The sequence below is a fragment of the Leptinotarsa decemlineata genome, unplaced genomic scaffold, assembly GCF_025532065.1.
Source record: "Leptinotarsa decemlineata unplaced genomic scaffold, Ldec_3_MD MMD2_tig00026299_RagTag_RagTag, whole genome shotgun sequence".
Lineage (NCBI taxonomy): Eukaryota > Metazoa > Arthropoda > Insecta > Coleoptera > Chrysomelidae > Leptinotarsa > Leptinotarsa decemlineata.
The window spans coordinates 1,276,132-1,297,184 of NW_027412676.1; the positions used below are offsets into that span (position 1 = coordinate 1,276,132).

Below are 21,053 nucleotides of genomic sequence, written 5' to 3' on the forward strand. Positions count from 1 at the left end.
GTTAGCAAAGTTCAGCTTTCTTTAAAATAAGGATTTCTCTATCTCGGCGATGTTCAGTGTTTCGTCACAAATCGTTGCGAGCACCTATCGATGTGAGCAAGAATGTGTTCGTGATCTTTTGGTATGTAAACTTACTTCTTCAAATCGTTTGATGTTGCTCTTTAAACGGCCAGAACTCTTTGACGTTGGAGGTTAATTATGCTTGGCTAATTTCTCAATGCACATTTCGCCAGTCAATTTGGTGTCACCAAGAGCATCTAGAAAAGGATCCTCACTGTTTTGTTGTTTAGGACAACTTCGTTACGATTGGGAGTTTTTGTAACTAGGATATGATATGGTAGGATATGGTAGGATATGGAAGTCAATAAATAACTATGTGAAAATAATCTTACTCTTCAAACTAAAGTCACATTACAGGTCTCGGACAAAACAAGACGATTGACAGAAATAAGTAGGTAGATTGTCCTTGATCAACTTGGATTATTTTACACATGTTTGGTGAATCTTTAAGTTTGTTCGGTCCTTTGAAATCTATCACAAAAATAAATATACAGTTGATTGTAATAGACGTGAAACAGTACCGCCAATTATGAAAATAATCGGAATTCTTAGTATATATCAGGTGATAACTTCATTAATATTAAAAAAAATCTGTTAAATCTGTTAAAATCTCTTCAGATTTTAACTAGCTATCACCCCTCTACGAACGACCACTCTCAAAAGTCGAAACTTCTGCGAGCTGAGGACTAACGAGGCCTTACCTTTTAACGTGTGATTCCTAACAGGTCATATTCTATCGGAAATTGTGTATCTCCAAAAAATCTATCAAGAATTCCAAAGTAGTGGAGTAAGTTTCAAACCAGATTTGTCATTGAATTTTTGAAGTAATATTTTTTAAAGGACAGTTATATCACAATTGATCAAAAATTTAGATAATATAATTTCTTTGAACTGAAAGCCTACCATTCTTTCAAACATTAGTAACAACTGTATCTTTCTTCCACTCATGTACTTTCTTCTACAGGCTAAACAAAATAGGCAAAAATCCAAATCTATTAGCGCACAGAGAAGAAGACCTAGGCAGCGAAAGCAAAACAATAAATGCTGTAGTAAACGCATTGGCAGCAGAGGCAGATCATGTAAATATGTCGGACGAATCTTTAGCCAGGCTGCACGCCAGTGACAGGAGCTTACAAGAAATAGGCTGGAACTTGCAAAAACTCACCCTACCCAGACCCAAATCCGAAAACAACTTCGCCTCGCAGGAGATGTCTCTCACGAGAGTTGGCGAACACAACGGAAGGATATCCTTCCACAAATCCGATACTTTTCACAAGGAGTCGAGCCTACAATGACGACACTCCACGCACTAGTGCTCAGTGTTGTCAGCTCAACTGTGTCAAATGCCAGTGCTAACTGTCGCAACTGCTGCACTGGCAATTCGCACAGACCACCATTGAACTGACCATACACTCGACTAGTGCGTGTGAGAGCAGCTTCGCTGTAGACGTCTTTTATTGAAGCAATAAGTGAGAGGACACTTTGCTAGAATTGTGCAATATTAGAACTAACAGTTAAGTTTAGCTTTAATAATTTAGGTGCTCAACAAATTTATATATTGGATATAACAACCACACAAACCCGGTTTTTGGGTACTATTCTCGAATTTCTGCCTGAATTTTTTTTTTATGTGCATATGGTGTTTTTTCTTACTTTTCACATATGTATCTTCCAAAGTATGTAGTGTTTCAAGTTTTCTAGAAATGTAGGGTACTACTTGAATACTGTCCCCATGATCACTGTGTGCTGCTATTTTTTATTGCCAATTCATAAGTTCAACTTTTAGTTGTAATTTCAATTTTTTCAAAAGATTTTATCCTTTCCAAGAAACATCTTTTGAAAAATGTTCAATTTATTCAGAACATTACTATAATAAAATAACCCAACATTCAAGAAAATGTATCCATTCCACATTCAAATTTGGAAATAGGTACTTTTCTACCTACTCGACATATGCATGTATACACACACAGTAAAAAAAAGTGAAAATCCGAACTTTGAGCTTATTACAACTGCTCGTCAACTGAAAATATTTTTAAACATTCAATATTAGTAAAACATACAATATAAAACTAAAACTAAAAAATTTATTTATTAAAAAATCACCTTGAAGGAATATTCTTCATAGTTCTAAATGAATGCTATCTTAGCAAAGTGAGCAACCCATACAACGATTTTTTAATGGAAAGCTATAAGTTAAAGGTCAAAAATTTTAATTACGAACTAATAACTTGAAAGATATTACACGTTTATAGAACAATAACATAATTTGTATACATCATTTTCCTGATATTTTCACAAATCAAACTACTACTATCAAACTCCTATATGTGAACAAGTAGTACATAATATTGTTTCTGTTCTTTTTCAAATCCATATTGAATAGTCACTAATCAATGAAATTCACTTAATTTTTAATTAAATTACTGTTCAGAACAAAATAATTTCACTGCAAAAAGTTATATCTAATTTTCAGTTCTATAAATTGTCATAGAAATGAATGAAAATTTGTAATTTTTTATCAATGAATTGGTTTGTATTTTTATTTTATTGATGATTGCTGTTTCTGAATGGAGATGTATCATATTGATCAGTCAATCATTATGGAAAGTAGTACCCTTCAGAATACTCATTTTTCTATTTATTTCCCATTACCTACTTTTCAATTGTACATATAAAATAAACTACAATTCACATAAAAATAAAGCATGGTTACCCTAAAAATATATGAAATTTAAACTGAAAAGCAAAGAAACTTCAGGAAATGCACCGAATGCGAAGAAAATACTAAGTTTCAAAATTGTTTAAATATTTTGGAAACAAGCAATATGAAAGACTTTACTTTTTTATTCGCTTTCGATTTGACAGAAGTTTGTGAATTATGACCAATGCATGTTAAAACAAAGCTCAAAGACATACAGGTGGTTCTTGTCTTTGTCTTCTGTTTTTAATGACAATGTAATATCCGTATCACTATTCATTGGAAATCATATTTACGCTCAAAAAATATCAGCAAACAACAACTCATAATTCAATGGGAAAGTTTCAAGAGCAGTATGACTTTCCAATAGATATTGTATACCAAATACTCTTCCACCTCTAACAACATTAACCCCGATTTGAAAAATTATAATATATAAGTCTCACATGCACTTCTACTTCAGGATCTTGAACCATATAATGAACAATATGAAAATTTTCTGGCGAAGCAAAGTAGATTGTCCAAATGGAATATATTCCTCGATACTAACAACTAAAATATTTGTATATACGTTTTATTCCATTATTGAAATTGAATAATCATGAATTGGAATTTCTCAGTTGATTCAAAATAGAAATATATTACAATTGCTCAATTTGATGATGGAATGTCAGAGACGATTCATTTCGAAATTGGAATATGCCATGGATTACATCTGTATAAATTATATAAACTCCCAAATATTCACCTACTGAGCAGGTAATGAGATAATTGCGATTAAATTTCGTTTTGAAAGATCAGCCTAAAAAAATTATATGAACTTATATGTACACCGAAAAGAGCATAACCGTAACAAATTCGAAAATTGAAAACATCAATTCGCCTTATGAACTGATGAGTTATTTAAAGTTGCTCAACAAAATTGAATCGTGACAGCAACTTATTTCGTTTAAATAAATCAATGGCAGTTACTGATATTATTGAAATCAGTTTCTGTCCCATTCCTTGTTTTCATGCCCTACATAAAATTTACTTGTATGGTTCCAATTAAGCATACAATTGTTCCTGTTCTAGATCTCTCAATTTGATGGATCCAGCTGGTTCGTAACTAAAACCACTCCAGGAGCAAGGTTTCTTTTTACTATAGAAATATTGACACTACCCTTCAAATATTACGAAATGTTATACTATTATTTGATAACATAAAATACATGTTCATACATAGGAAATCAATGTTAACTCATTTACTTTAGCCAAACTTGAGCAGGAATTCCAGAAATCTTGATGATTGCTAATATTTCACCATTTGACGAGTAACTTCCCTCACATTTGTTTGTGCCCATATGATAAATGTTATAGTTATTAGTTTTTAGTTTTCAGTTACAAGTTATCAGTTTTATTTTTGAATATTACTGGAGTAAAAATTCCAGTAATATTCATTACTACACCAAAGGTTCTAAACAGTGCATCACAAGTTTTATTTTTATCCAAATAGTATTTGACTCTTTCACTGACTTGCTTGTGTCCGTATGACCAATGTTACAGTTTTCAGTTGTTAGTTATCGATATTTAGTAATACTAATAAATTTGATGCTGAAAAAATGAGAAATATAAATATTGGGACACTCCTAGAAAAGTGTGTCCGTAGAAAAAGTAAACTTAGTTAAATTTTTTAAGGATTCAATCAAAAAAATAAAAAATTCAGTTATGAACAGTTATGGGCTCCCAGCATCTGTGTCCAACATCTACTTGTTAGAACATTCGCAAAAAGTTTTTATAATTTGGTCAAGTATGAACGACGAAAAATTCAATTTTCTATCATTTTGAAGAGATAGAAAAATGGCAGATCAATGCCACTCTTCGGAAAGTACAACATGAAAATATAAGTTTATCAACGTGAAAATAGCTAAAAACGTAAATGTGAATGGAGGGTGATGATGGATACATAGATAGTTGAAGAATATTCATTTCTATCCATTTTGTTGTGAAAAATAATTTGAAAATGCATGACACCTATCGGACTAGTAGATAAAATAACACAATAAATACAAATAAATCTTTCAATTATTTATAAATAGGTTATGTTGTTGAAAATTACTAGTGAAATCAAGTTTATAAAATCATCTATATATGAAGAAAGTGTTTCAACACATATTAAACAATGAGTACTACGAGTATTGCCCAAAGTATACACAACATTTCTCTATTAATTTTACAAAGATGCTGACGACTGATATTTAACAAAAAGAAAAAGTTGTAACTGATATCATGACAAAAACCACTCACTCATGCCAAAAACCACTCACAGGATTATTCTAGCTGAAAATCGTATAATTATAGGTTCACCAGTGTCCTCAATTTGTGGTTCTAGTATCAGCCAGGAATTGAGTTAATTATTGGACTAGATCACTTTGCGCTAAACTTGTTTTTGTTAAACTGTCTAATGAACTCCTTACATTTTGCCTTAAATGCACAAAGAATTGAACAAATATAGTTTTCCCCCCAATTTTTCTGATGTATCGAAGAATGTTTTCGAGATGTTTTCGTTTATTAAGTCTTCAAAAGCGGTCAAGATCCTGACTTCGGAAGTTTGAACCAAGAACCGCGGTTTATCAGCACAAAACACCTGTTTGCTAAGATAAATGCATATATTTCCTGCAGGCGAATATATTAGATTATTAGAAAATTAGAACGAGCAAATTAGGCCTAAAGTTTATACAGACAAACTAATTTATTAGTTTGCAGGACCAGTATTTCGATGAGATCTGCTGCTCTGATGTGATTAGGAAAGATTTTAATACATTCAGGAGAGATTTCGGGTGACTGTTTAAGAGAAATGTAAAACTATTGCTAATAATTTAGAACAGTATTCAGATTGTTCACCTGAAGATCATTCCCTCTTCAGTAATTAATTTTTCCTTAGCAATAATTTCTATTTGTATTCAGGTGATCGATTTGGTTTATAACATAATTTAGGGAAATGATATTAAGAAGGGGACTTCACGCTAGCTGTGATCTACAATATGGATGTCTTATCATAACAATGGTCTACTCCTGATAATGTAAGTGAAAGATTATCAATTTTTTGTTGTTTAAGTTTGTTAAACGCTGACAGTGTGCTTGCAGTATGATTCATTATGTATCAAGCTATTATTGGGAGATGATGTTTGCCCACATAAAATTATGGCATACTAAAATTAATTTCCTGAAATATTTGCAAATAGGAAATATTACTTCAATTCCAGTAAATTTATAAAATCAGCAGAGTAATAGGCTTTGCAAACTGAATCATATCGTGTCAGATATATATTTATGAATTCCGTGATAATCAATACTTCAAAAATTGTTAATTAGTAATAATGAAATCATTGCCGAAAAACGGTGAAGAAGAATCTGTAAGAAGAATATTCCAAGTAAAAGCAATTTGTTATGCCATAATTATATGTTCATGTTTTAAAAAAATCAAAATCATCGTAGTGCAATTATTAAAAGATAGTTAGAGTGTCAGGATTATTGAGTATTCAGCTATAAAATCTAGTGATATTTGGTTTAATATTGTACAGAGATTTTTAAAATGTAGATGACTGAAATATTAATAAAGGTAAAATCCATGATAGGTGACTTTTCTAAAATGATTCAATGTCAACTCGTTCATAACCAAATTATATTTCGTAAATTATGTTGTGTGTAAATTAATAATTCATTAATAATTCACATACGTTCTATTATAATTGTATTACCTGCTCATGCCTAGATGATTTATTCAACTGAAAATCGAATATTCACTAATACTTCCCAAAATCGAAGTAGTTTTGAATTGCACATTGTTTTAAAGGCCTATTTGAACGATTGCAATTGTCACTCTACCTCGTTGATGGTTTCTCAAAAATATATCAGAGATATAAAAAGATAATATTGCCAACTGGCAGAAATAATTGAAAGGATAATTCATTTCAGCAGTGAACTTAACATGCTCGTGTCCATTCGTAGCTATTCAGAATAGGTAGTTCCTACCTGACGAAGGACATAAATTATCTACTTAGCTTAACCGCCAACATCAGAATAATTGTTAAAGTATGTATTTTATGATGATAAATATTTTACTAGTAAATCAAACGCTCAAAAATGTCTGCAATGGTGCCATTTTTACCGCTGATAGGACCAAAATTTAATCGCCAATAGCCAACATCGAAAAAAATTACGATAAACAATTTCTCTTGTTAAAATATTTCTTCGGCATAAGAAGGTATGCATGTCACAAAAATATGTTATTGGCGGTTATTTCAAAAATAATTACATTACACATAAAACAGAAATTTCACTCTCAGACTATCACAAAACTTGAATAATGTTTCCAGGGTATGTAGACATACTATTGAATCATTTCAGATAAAACCCAACATGTTATTTTAATTCTATTATGGTTGCAATGTTGCATAAATGAATAAATGGTAGATGTTTTAATTTAAGTAATTTATTGTGCGTTAAATCAGATTATGTAACGAAGGAATTTCGAAGCTAGAGTGATATTAATATACCATATTGAATTGTGTACATTCGTTTTATCATGGTGCAACATCAGTAGTACTTGAATTAGAATGTAAAAAGAAAAACGATATCAATTATATCATTTTATGTTGATAGGTTTCACAAATTCTTGCCATGATGAAATCCTAGCATAGACTGAGGAAGTTATAAAATATGCTTTGTTACAGTATGACAAGTAGAGTAAAGAATATATGAAACAGTTTTAGTGAAATAGGTTTCCATGAGATCAACACGAAATAAGTATTTCGGTGAGCATATGAATGGTTTATGTGAAATTTGAATTGAACGAATTGTCATCATTCAAAATGTATTGATATTGTCTTTAAACAGTGTGTTTTATTTTAAGGCATCGTATTGCAATAATAGCAGAAATATTTTGAAGGTTTAACAAATATCAATTACTGACCCTTAATTTGAGAATGTTTTGATATTTTACGGATATTTCAACTGTATTTGGACAAAAAAGTTCTAGCGACTGTTCAGAAAGCTCAAATACCAAAAATCTCGTTTGTGGCCGAAATTTTCCCAAACTTTCATCATTCATGCCTAAATTGTCGAATACAATTTGCATTAAACTCAGTAAATCCAGACGTTTTTCATTCAAAGTCGATATTTTATCATGATGCTTGTTTGCTACCTATATATCTGTATTAATAGTATATCGTGTTGTCTCATGGGATACTTAATTTTAGTTGTAAGAGAATAGTTGAATCCACATAGATTATTTAAACTTGCAGTTCTGTTAAGTCCTGTTATATTTTTACCAAAAGTGCTCATGCTGTTATGATGTCTAGAGTAAGTTTAAACAGACTTAAAATGGAAGAGCTCTCAAAAACAAAGATTTCATATGTTGATTTTCATATTTAAAGACATTTGTGCCCTGATTTAATCTATTATCCCGTGAGTCTATATGTACTCCAAAAAGTCAGATTATTAAATGCAGTTACAGAAGATTGTTGAACAAAATCTAAAAATATCAATATTTTCAAATTCAATCATGTTTTCTGAACACATTGGGATCACAAAATATGTGGTCAAGGCACAAATAAATGTCTTATGTGGCTACTGCAGTTCAAATTCAGATTTTTTATTTTATGTCCATGTATACTTTTTATACTTTCTTATTCAATGACCTTTTGAATACCACAATAGACGTTATCTTTTATAAAATAACACTGTAAATAAATGTAGAAAAGTGCCTCCTTTAAATTGCGCATTGCTACTCTCTTGGTCAACTATTAGAAATATAATATCAATTATTTGGATGTTTCAACTGTTGTTAAAATTTGGTTATAATTATTGAATAAAGCTGCATTTTTACAGATTTTTTTTATCGATTTATGTCCTCTCTATTTAAAATGTATTTCATAACTTGAAAATCATGTTTATAAACGTACTCTTTTTCTCACAGTAAATGTTATTGATGTATAACAATGAAAAGTCACTTTTTCTGAAAGAAATCATTTCAGTGGATATTTCTGGGACTTATTGCCTTCCACAATCTGGATAAATTAAAATTTTAATGGAGAACTTTTCAAGAAGCTAGAGTTAAATTGTTAAAATAAGTGTCTATGCAACGCTTAGCTCTTTTTTTGATAGATGGAATTATAAAATACTGTGACAAATTAAAGAATTACCTTATACAAATATATTTCCAACAATATTTCACTAATCACAAACTAAATTAATTATATTCAACACTTAGCAACTAACGCTTAATTTATCTCCACTATTTGAATTCCTTGTTTAACCGCTCGATTCGCTTTCTGAACTCAACTCCCCTCTTGAGACGAGAAGCCGGCCTTATATATCGGTAACGATGGTTCTAGAATTCTATAATCGTTTGGCGTGTGTCGATACCTGCAGGACTCCCCATATCTGCACTGTGAAGTTCGATGGAAGTAGCACTCCACAGTCTTCATGCTCGGTCGTGGAAGATCGTTACCGCACACCAAAATTTTTATACCGCTGGATCTGAAGATCGTTTCCAACATGCTTCTCACAATTCTTTAATCCAGCCTGTCGAGCCCAGAGACTCTTTTCGGGATTGCCAAGTCCACGAGATTCTAATCGAGCATCGTGTCCCTCAGTCTGGTAAGAGTCCTCCCGAAATCTTCATAGGACGGTTTGTCTCGAGAATTATTTTTGGTCACCAAGTAGAAAACGTTTGTCTGACCCTTCTTCAACTGTAGCACTCCTCCGACTTCAGGATTCTGTTCTCGTAACGTTTGGAGCTGACTGAACTTCTTGTTGAATACTACAGCAATAGGTACCCCTGGACATTTGGAGATCCTTTGCTACGCAGTGAGCTAGTGCGTAATCACCTGGAACCTAGAAAAGGTCTCGTGGCTCTTCTTGAGCTACCCCATGTATGACCTTCTGTCTGTTCGAGTATAAAGATATGAACTTCTGGAACGCCATTTCATCTTCTGGTAGTCTGAGGGCGCAAACTTGGTCGTTATTTCCAGCATAAGGAGCTAATCTATTGAAATGAACGAACCTAGGCTTTCCTCGAAGTGGCTTATGGATTCGGTAAATGAGGCCATTTATTTACGGACCTTCCCACGAGTTCCGCAACTTCGGTGATAAACCACGGCGTCGCTTAGGATTGTACAGCCAAACTAGGTCACCGGTTCAGAATTCCCCAGCATTTGCCTTGATGTAATAGGCTTTCATCCTATTGCTGGTACTCCGGATGTTCAGACGGACTCGTTCATGGACGTCGTCCATTCTCTGCCGAAGCTTGCTGACATAGTATTCACCCGCAGTGTCTTGTTCTGGCGGCGTCCCAAATTTCAGATCGCAAGAAAGCCGCAGCTCTCGGCATATTATAATACTGGCAGGGGTTTGACCGGTTGACTCGTGCACTGACGAACGATAGGCCAACAGGAACAGGTGGAGGTACTGGTCCCAGTCTCTTTGATGGTCAGAGACTCCCTTGGACAAGTGGCGGTTTATGGTCTTATTCATTCGTTCCACCATTCCATCGGACTGTGGATGTAAGGCTGTGGTTCTGGTCTTTCGAATGTCAACAGTTTACATATTTCTTGGAACAGGTTGGACTCGAAATTTCTGCCCTGGTCCGAATGAAGCTCCAATGGGACACCAAATCATCATATCCATTCCTTTACCAAGACGTCAGCGACGGTAAAGACTTCCTGGTTGGACATAGGCTTTTGCCCACTTACTGAAGTTGTCCATTGCTACCAGGATGTATTTGTTCCCATGGTTGAACTCTGGGAACAAGCCGGCGATGTCGATGGCGATTCTCTCAAAGGGACTACTCACGTTATAATGGCGCATTGGAGCTTTCGGTCGTATCCGAGGTTCGTTACTGGCAGCACATACAGCACACTTTCTGCACCAGTCCAGTGACTCCATCATGGATTTCATTGAGCACCTCCCGCCGTCTGTTCCTGGGTATCACTGTCTGGCGCCTGTCTTCTCCACCGTCTTCAGACTCCAACACTCGCTTACCCGTTTTCCAAGGTAAGGGAGTTCCATTGGGCCCAGTACGACTTAACCGCTGGCGAATAATCTGCTACCTCCTGCCACGATAGTCTTTGATTACTTTTCTTCCATTCGGTGACTAAACCAAGATTTGGGTCTTTCTCTGGGTATTCCTTGAACTTATTGTCCTCCCAGTTGTCGTCTACAGCTGTAGTTCTACAAATAACTGCTTCCTTCTCTTCTGCTCATCGGTAATGTGAGCAGCCATCGGGACATGGTCTCCGTGACAGGGCATCTGCGTTTTTTACAGGGGCTTAGTGGATACAGGCTCAAGATTGCCCCTACTCATCGAACCTCTCTAGTTTTTCTGATTTGGTGTAGGTTCTTTGAATGCTTGGATATTTGCTACGCACATGCCCAATTTTCTCACAGTTCCAGCATCTTATTTGTGTCCTCTCATGCAACACTTCTTTCATCAGTTTTCTAATGGTGGCCTCAATATCAGCAGGCACCTGTCTATCTTCCTCGATAATTTGAACTTTGCTCTGGCCCTTGCAGGATTGTTTTACAGCCTCAAACTCCAGAGCTCTTGCCAGTGCATCCACGAGATGCTGGGACGAGCTAGTGTTGAAGCCTGCCTCGTTTCTTGGTCGCGAAGTCCGTCCAAGAATGCCTGAACTGCTAACCGCTCCATTACATTTTCCGGTGTAGCAGGATTTGCCAGACGAACCAATCGAGCAAAATTCCTGTAAGGATTCTCCTGATTTCTAGCAGCGGTTCTTCAGCTGTGAATGGTGAACGTGATCTAAGTGGGCCTGCCCGTACCGTAGCTCAAGAGGTTTTATAAGTTGGTCATAGTCTTCTTGTTCTTGGGCCGTGAAGGTTTGCAAAATATTCGTTGCTTCTCCACGCAACGCCAGTGTTAATGCTACCGCATTTTCTCCTGCATTCGGTAATAGTTTCTGTGGTGTGGGCAGAATTAACGATTTGGTTTTGCAAATTGCTAATTGTTTCCTTCATCTTGCTGATTTCTGCCTGAACTCCGTCTTTATTTCCTCTACTTCCGTGTTCATTTCTTTCCTGATTTTGTCTATCTCTGTCTCGATGGTTCCTATCCTTTCTTCGAGTAGACTCGCCACACCACAAAGTTCTTTCTTTAAGCCTTCTGCATTTTCTAGGAGTTCTTCCTTCAAGCTATTCGAATTCTCTAGAAATTCATCTTCCAAACTTTTCGAACTCTCTAGAAATATATCTTCCAAACTTTTCGAATTTTCCAGAAGCTCTTCAAGGCTTACCGAATTTTGTTGAAGTTCATCGAGTTTGCTCATTATTGAACTAAAATCACCCCCAGAAACTTCGAAGAAATATTTCGGGATCTTCTCCTGATTCAGGCAATTTATCCCACAGTCTCTTCTGGAGTACTGATTTCTTTCCAGAACAATCTAGCTCCCTCTCCTCCATTTTGTCTCTTATTGTCTTTTTTCCACAAAATTGTATATGTCCACTTATTTTAATCGAGTCCTAAACACTTATTCACTTTAACAAGTCTATTTTTCGCATAAAAAGTCTATCAGTTTATGTTTCCGTAATCCGGTACTGTCTGTCCACTTCGCGAAACACAACGAATTACCAGTCTCTCTGTGCAAACAAATACGTCGTATAGTCAATTTCACCGCAATACAAAGATTGTCCACCAAGCGCTAATAGATTTATTTCACAACAGAAGGTTATGCCATATCTGGTAATAACCCTAAGTCAATGCAAGAAAGGGTTTTAAAATTAATCTGTTTCAATTCAATATTCAAATATTACTGGAGTTTTTCCCAACACCAAATCGTTATTTTTAACACCTCGACACATGTTTCGATCACCAAGTGATCATCTTCAAGAGGTAGTTTAATCTTCCTCTTGAAGATGATCACTTGGTGATCGAAACACGTTTCGAGGTGTTAAAAATAAAGATTTGGTGTTGGAAAAAACTCCAGTAATATTCATTACTACACCAAAAGTTCCAAACAGTGCATCATAAGTTCAATATTTAAAGTTCAATTATCTCACACCAAAAAAAGCATGTGTTGATAACCCAAGTTTCACTAACGTACAATTTTGAAAATAACATGAACATCGGGGAAAATTTAATAATTATTCATTGTACTTGAACAAAAGTTCCAGAATTGGCCAAATTATGACACAGTATCAATTTCTTAAAAAGTGTCAGGAATTAGAAGTGGTGTGTATTATCAATTCAAATTATTATAGTTTGTATCGTTTTATTGACCCACTAATTTATTGATTAATTGTTGATAGAGAAGTATTCCATTAATACCCAATGAAAACTGACAAGTTGTTTCGAATATTGAGCAGAAAAAAACAATATTAGTTGTGATGTTGGTATCTCATTATCTATCATATACAGGGTCCTGCAACAGTGGCGCGGTGTTCCATATCTCTATATAGGAAGCAGATAGGAATCTAATTTTCTATAATATTACCTTATTGCTCGAGCTCGACAAAATAAAAATATTGGCGGTCACACAGGGTGTTCGATTTTTTCTGGGCGGATCCCAACTGTGTCTTTTTAAATGGCAACCTATATTTTTTATCGCTTTTTCGGTTTCTTCATAGAAAATAAAATAAACTTTATGTATATCTGCACTTCGAAAATATTGACGGTTTTCGAGATATCTAGCATGACAGGTTTTTTTTCCAATATTCGTCACTCAGAATATTTGAAATTATAAAGTGGTGCCAAGTCCAGTTGAAATTTTTATTTGGTCGAATATTCTACATTGGTAACTCTCTCAAACGATATATCTGAAATCGACCTGTGATATACAGGGTATGAAAAACCGCTTGCCAAATATTGTAAATGAAAATTTGCAAAATCTTCCTTAGATTAAATGGAACACCCTGTATATTATTGATTCATAAGAAGCGCCAACGAAACCTCTACAAATTTCATTGAGTATGCCCTATGGCTAAGTTCAATAGTTTTTCTTAAATGAGCATTTCTTTCGAAAAATGGTCATTTTTTCAAAGCGAAATCCATTTGACGACTGATAAAAATATACGAAAGATATCTTGTTTCAATTTTGTACATTAGAAGGTGTCCAAACAAATATTTTTTAACGAAATAAATGTATGTGCCTATCACTTTTTGCTAAATGGAAAATTATTTTTTCATTGGATGCAGAATTTCACTCATAAATCGTGCAATATCAAACCAAACAAGTTAAAAGAAAGAAACATTATAAATAACTATTTTTTTCATGTTATTATATTCATTCAGAGCTTGAGTTCTAGATATTCAAATTTGTCAACTGGCAAATTACAAAACTACAAAAGGGAGTTTAATTAAGGTTGATAATGAAACTTTTATAAAATATGTTCAACATGTCTTCCATTTTCTTGAATGCAGAGCTGAAGTCTATGTTTGAAAGACTGTTCTACCCTGCGCAAGACAGCTGGTGTAATGCTGCGAAAAGCATTCGTTATTCTAAGTCGCATATTTTCGGGAGAAGTTGGTGGCTCAACGTAAACCATATTTTTTATGTATCCCCATAAGAAAAAATCTAGTTTCGTCAAATCTGGTGATCTAGCGGGCCACCGTACAGGCCCATTCCGTCCTATCCATTTATTGGGAAATACTTCATTTAGATGATCTCTCACTTCTGCCGAATAGTGAGCAGGTGCACCATCATGTTGTAACCACATTCTATTGCGGAGGTCAAGAGGAATATCATCTAACAAACCTGGTAAATCATTTCGTAAGAAATTGAGATACATTGCACCATTCATATGTCCCTCAAAAAAGTATGGACCAATTACATATTCTCCAATGATGCCTCCCCAGACATTTAGCGACCACCTATGTTGATAATCCACCTGTCTCAATAAGTGAGGATTTTCTGTCGCATAATAATGGTAATTAGGTCGATTCACAAATCCATTTTTATGGAATGTCGATTCATCCGACCATAAAATATTATTGAAAAAATATTCGTTTCGACGAATTTTGTTTATGGCCCAATTGCAAAATCTCACTCTTTTCTCGAAATCAGCATACAGTAGTTCTTGATGTAACTGAACGTGGTATGGATGCAAGCGATGTTTCTTCAATACTCGTTGCACTGATCTCTCACTTATATCCACTATTTCCCCAATTTGTCGTTGACTCCTACTAGGATCTTCTTCAACAGCAAGAAGAACTTGCAATTCATTATCTTCATTAGTAGCTGGCTTGATGCGCTCATGTTTGGAATAATTAATAGATCCAGTTTCAACGAATCGTCCCAAGACCTTTCGGAAAGATCTTTCATCTGGATGCCTTCTATCTGGATACCGTTGAGAATAAATTCTACTTGCCAATAAACAATTCCTGTCTGATTCACCTAATATGAAAATCATATCAATCAAATCACTTTTTGATAACAACATTCTGATGAAATTATACCGACAGTTCAACTTCACGATTGACTAAAAATTTCAATATTCATTTGCAGCCAAATATTTTGTTCTGTCATTTGCCAGACTACTTGATTTCCAATAAATATTTCATTCGCTGAAAGGTTGTTTTAGACCGAAAGAATATGGCACAAATTCCGAGATTTTTGAAATTATTGTAACTATTCAAGAACGTCCATTTTGTGGTGTAATTCGCAACTTGTTTATCTAGCAACAGGTAATTTTAGGAATGGGCGATATTTTAAGGAAAGGGTATTTTTTGTATATTCTTATCAGTCGTCAAATGGATTTCGCTTTGAAAAAATGACCATTTTTCGAAAGAAATGCTCATTTAAGAAAAACTATTGAACTTAGCCATAGGGAATACTTAATGAAATTTGTAGAGGTTTCGTTGGCGCTTCTTATGGATCAATAATATACAGGGTGTTCCATTTAATATAAGGAAGATTTTGCAAATTTTCATTTACAATATTTGGCAAGCGGTTTTTCATACCCTGTATATCACAGGTCGATTTCAGATATATCGTTTGAGAGAGTTACCAATGTAGAATATTCGACAAAAAAAAAATTTCAACTGGACTTGGCACCACTTTATAATTTCAAATATTCTGAGTGACGAATATTGGAAAAAAAAAACCTGTCATGCTAGATATCTCGAAAACCATCAATATTTTCGAAGTGCAGATATACATAAAGTTTATTTTATTTTCTATGAAGAAACCGAAAAAGCGATAAAAAATATAGGTTGCCATTTAAAAAGACACAGTTGGGATCCGCCCAGAAAAAATCGAACACCCTGTGTGACCGCCAATATTTTTATTTTGTCGAGCTCGAGCAATAAGGTAATATTATAGAAAATTAGATTCCTATCTGCTTCCTATATAGAGATATGGAACACCGCGCCACTGTTGCAGGACCCTGTATATTTTTGAGTGAACGGGTCCTAATGCTATTATATAATATATAAATAAAGGTATTACAAAAATGATTTGGGGGTTCATGTTATCAAGTGGGGTGTATTACAGTGTAACTTAAAAATGGAAATTTAATAAAAGAGTAATAATATACAAGGTGAATCTCCAGGAACTGCATCGATCAATTGTGGGAAAACTATAATTAGAAAGAATCTGAAAATTTGACAATATAGTAAAATCAATGGGAGCCACTGGGCTAAAATATTTTCAAAATGGTAGGATACCTATTCCGATAATTAATACTTTTTGAAATATTTGTAATTTAATATTTTTCTATCAACAGAATACTTACTATATTGTTTATAAATCATGTCAGTTGGACATGACAGCGCGGCGTTAGAAAACAATCAAATGTTACGATAATGTCACTACTTACTTGTCATTTGCAATTTATCAATAATAAATCATGCTGAAACGTTTAAATTACACAAACGAGGATTACTTAAATTTATTCATTATTTACGGAGAATGTGATAAGTAAAGTTATTTCAATGACATGTGATACATTTGCGACCCGACTTCCGAAAAAAAAAACATCACCAAATACTGTCAAAAAATTTAAACACAATTTCAAGAATTTTGGATCCGTATGAGTAAGAGCGCAGAAAAATAAATCAGTAATTAACAACGAAAATACTGAAATTGCAATTTTGGGATATTTTGTTTAATACTGTCTTGTAGCTCTTGCCCAAAACACTGTATATTGGCCAAACAAAAAGAACATTTTCCCAAGGAATCAAAGAAAATAGAAGTAGTTTCGTAATAGACTGACCAATTCCACATTTGCAAACCACTTTTTAGCAGAAGGACATGAGTTCAATCATGAATACGACGTGTTACATTTAGAAGAGAAGAGTTTAAAACTCAATCTTCTAGAATGTTTAGAAATCAATAGATTCAGGAATTCGGGTAATTTACTGAATGATCAATTAGAATTGAATAACTCCCCGTTACTAAATATTTTTCAAATGTGGAAACTGGGACATAATCTCGGGTAATTTAATTCATTACAAATCAGGTACTTGAAATTGAGGTACTTCAAATGAACCTTTTTCCTGAAGTACGAAAAATCACTCACTAGCAGCGCTAGTAGTTCGGAAGGGACAAACACTACCTAATCCTCATATGGTAAAGTATAATTAAAAAAGAATGTTTTAAACAGAAGATGTTCCTGAAGCAAAACTAAAATTTGCAACTGTAAAGGATAACAATGTTGTAACATTAAAACGTTGGCTTGCATGCCGTAATTTAAAAGTAACTGGAAAAAAAAGTGAATTAATAGACAGGTTGATATACAGACTCTAGTAAAAGAGTAGCGGTAGATTCAAACTATAATTAAAGAAATTTAAAATAATAATGAATTTCAGATTTATTTCCGAGTGAAATATGAATCAAATATAGATAGTAATGAAATAAATTTAATTAAATATAATAAATGAATATAATTTAATAAACGATTGAGGTTATATCTCATTCTAATCAATGGTACTTAACTATAAAAAATTACTATTCATTTCATGTTTAGAGCATACATATAAATATTTATTTATTTTTTGCACTGGCACAATATGCCATAAGAAATTGCCTTAGAAATTTATGAAGACAACTCAAATGGCAAGTGAAGATAGTTTCGAATTCTTCTAGTTATAAAACACGTTTAATAATTTCTATGTGAGCGTTATCGTAATATCTTAAACAATTTTGAAATTAACTAACTAAAAAATTTGCCGTTAGCTGATCATAGAAATGTATTTTTTCATCTGGGAACAGTAAAAAATAATGTTTATAATACCACAGTAATTACCAAAGAAGATTGCATGCGGAGGATCAGAACTGCATTTGAAGAACTTAACTCTCAGTTAGTAAGGACAGCCAGCCATGAAAAATTACTAAGAAGGTGAGAAATGTCTAGAAGTTCAAAAAGTTCATTTATTAAAATCATTTTTCAACTCTTCATGCTATTCGAATATTTTCTCTGATAACTAGTTAATTTGTTTGGTCATTTTTCTGACCATTGCCTCTTATGGATCCGAAATTCTCAAAGTTTTTTTATAATTTTTTACAGTATTTGGTGATGGTTTGTTTTTTCCGGAAATCGGGTCGCAAATGTCCTTCAAATAATAAGGAAATAAATTTCGAAATATGAAGAGTCCTAGTTTATTTGAAGGTGGTTGACAATGTTTTGTGGTGTATTTCATCAGTTCGGACTTCCATTGTCTAATATAATATAAATTGATTTGGAATGCCTGAAAAAATTAAAAAGTTTAACCGAAAATAACAATTTTATTAAACAAAAAACTGTAATTACAAAGAACATACAAGCAACAACCAAAAAAATTAAAAATTGAAATATTAATAGAAGCTGAAAATTTAAAAAATTATTAACAAAAATTAAAAATTAAAATTAAAATATTCCAAACCTAGTTATGTCACGACGTTTCGATTGTTAGTATCCACAATCGTCTTGGGGTGATAACTCGAAGACGATTGTGGATACTAACAATCGAAACGTCGTGAAATGACTTGTTTTTTTTTATTTTTCATTTTTGTTAATTTTTTTTTTTTCAGCTTTTATTAATATTTCAATTTTTTTTGTTGTTGCTTGTATGTTATTTCTTTGTAATGACAGTTTCTTATCTAATAAAATAGTTATTTTCAGTTAATCTTTTTAATTTTTTCAGGGATTTCAAATCAATTTATATTATATTAGACAATGGGAGTCCGAACTAATGAAATACGTGATGAGTCCAGATCAATAATTTCATATCTTTTTTGTATTAATTGTTTCTAATCGTATCAATGGTTATTTTTATGTAATTTCTTTTACAGTAGCCGACATATACATCATTTGCATATAGCTGTATGAGCGCAGGTATATTACCAAAATAATTCATTTGTTATTCATGATTACAATTACTTGGATATCTCTCTACAAACTTTTATTATTCAGCTCTGTTGGTTCTTTTGTATTAAATCTGTAGAATCACTATTAAAATGTGAACAAAAGAAAGTTGGTGCATAATTGGAGTTTTTCTTAAGGATCGAATATTTTCATAGCTTTGAACAATTGTGAATACAACTTTGACTGAATTTTCCAAATTTAAGTCGACAGAAAATCAGCTTATAATCTGAACTGAAAAAAAAAGCAAAAAACTTCGCAAACGAGTTTTTTTCCTGGATTTGGTCTAACAGGACAATAACATAGAGTGAATTGTTTTCTTTAGGATTATGAATTTATCTATATGTTTCATCAAAAGTCACTATGATTGAAGCTTTCTGTCAATATTTTGAGTATTTCTTTCAGTTGAATCACAATGACCAACGACAACAAAAAGCAATCAAATAAAAAGCGAAAGTCGATGTCAGAAATTTGAATACCATCAGAAAACAAATATACTACATGAAAATATAATACAATATAAAGGCAACAAGTGTAAAAATGTTTCAAAATAGTAGTCAAAATTTTTATAATTCTTAGCTGCCGCTTATCATAAATCACGAATACTAAAAATCTAAACTACCCCTGAGAAGGGATGGATTAGATTTTTATATTTTTCTATGAATGACTCCAATAATACCTAGTTATGTACCTATGATATGATTGTGTAGTTTTATCAAAATTTTTTGATGGAAATTCCATGGTCTGCAAAATACCGTAAACATTACAAGTATAAACTACCCCAGAAAGAGGGGTATATTCAATATTTCAAATATCATGTTGATGAATAATTTCAATGAGGTTTTGATCAACTAAATGCCCCCCTCCCCCCCCCCAAAAAATGTGACGAGACTCTATTTACAAAATAAGATTTATTTGGGAATACATGTAAAAGGAAAACCGGAAAAAAACAATTTGTTATTATCATCGTTGCTGTGCATGAACAAAAATACAGCAGTCATCCAAGATGTAATAATACATTTATATTTGCCCGGTCTCAATATCAGTTGAAGTATATCTTTTCATTCCTCATTCTCTCAAATCATTCATGTATTTGGTACTGAAGAGCCAATAAGTGTCTCAAGGCGAAAAATAGGATGTCTACCAGTGATGATGCCAGTGTTCCATGTAAGTGAAATGTAACCTCTTTCATTTACTATATTGTGTAGGAATCCTGTGAATGATATCTGATTCGATTCCGTTACGAATGTTTGAAATACAGATGGAACAGAGAAGTGTTTTTTGTAAAATTGACGTTCATATAGAAGCAATGTTTATAAGAAAAATATCTGTTTTGACAGGGCTTTTTCTTTTAGGTTATTTCTGAAAGTTAGTTCTTTGCATGATCTACACATCTTTTTATACAGTTAATTTTTGAAATTGATTGCTTCCTTCCTTTTCTTTGGAAGATTCCCACTTTTTTGTATCAGATAGAAGGAGAAAGCCAAAAATGTTTTTTCCCAAAAATTAATATCTTCTAAAAATATACCCTTTCAATTTAAATTGATCGAATGTATATAATAACTTCAATATTTGTGATGACAGTGATGAAATTATTTCAGCATGAAAATGAAATGTTTTAGAACAATCAAAAATAATTTCAACGCAGAATATGGATATTTTGGAACAGTTGTGGAAGGAACTCTGTCAATATTCAGTTTAACAAAATTTTAATTAATTTTGTGTATGACCTCTTTGCCTGATAGAATCATTTGTTCCATCTCGTAAAGAAAGTCTTAAAATAGGGGATGATCCCACCACAATGAGTATGATGACTGAATCGAGGAGAGATACATACAAATGTATTAGGAAAATGAATATTTCTGAATGAAATTTCGAAAAAAAAATCCCAGAGTTCTGACAAAGTAGGACCACGCTGAAATCAATTGAGTAGATCACCTACACAATGGTTTCAGGG

General features: G+C 33.2%; 1 protein-coding gene across 10 annotated transcripts in view; it reads left to right on the top strand.

The window, feature by feature from the left end:
* The window catches only part of LOC111508188 (hyperpolarization activated cyclic nucleotide gated potassium channel Ih), a 298,974-nt gene extending 290,341 nt beyond the window's left edge, over positions 1 to 8,633 (top strand). For 7 of the 10 annotated variants that reach the window (XM_074180651.1, XM_074180653.1, XM_074180654.1 and 4 more), the window contains one exon: positions 1,025 to 8,633. In XM_074180651.1, coding sequence (XP_074036752.1) covers positions 1,025 to 1,355 — 331 coding nt within the window. In that variant the 3' untranslated portion in view covers positions 1,356 to 8,633. The remainder of the gene's footprint in view (positions 1 to 1,024) is intronic. The other 3 variants (XR_012466886.1, XR_012466887.1, XM_074180658.1) reach the window with 2 other exon arrangements.
* Positions 8,634 to 21,053: the final 12,420 nt, after the last annotated feature.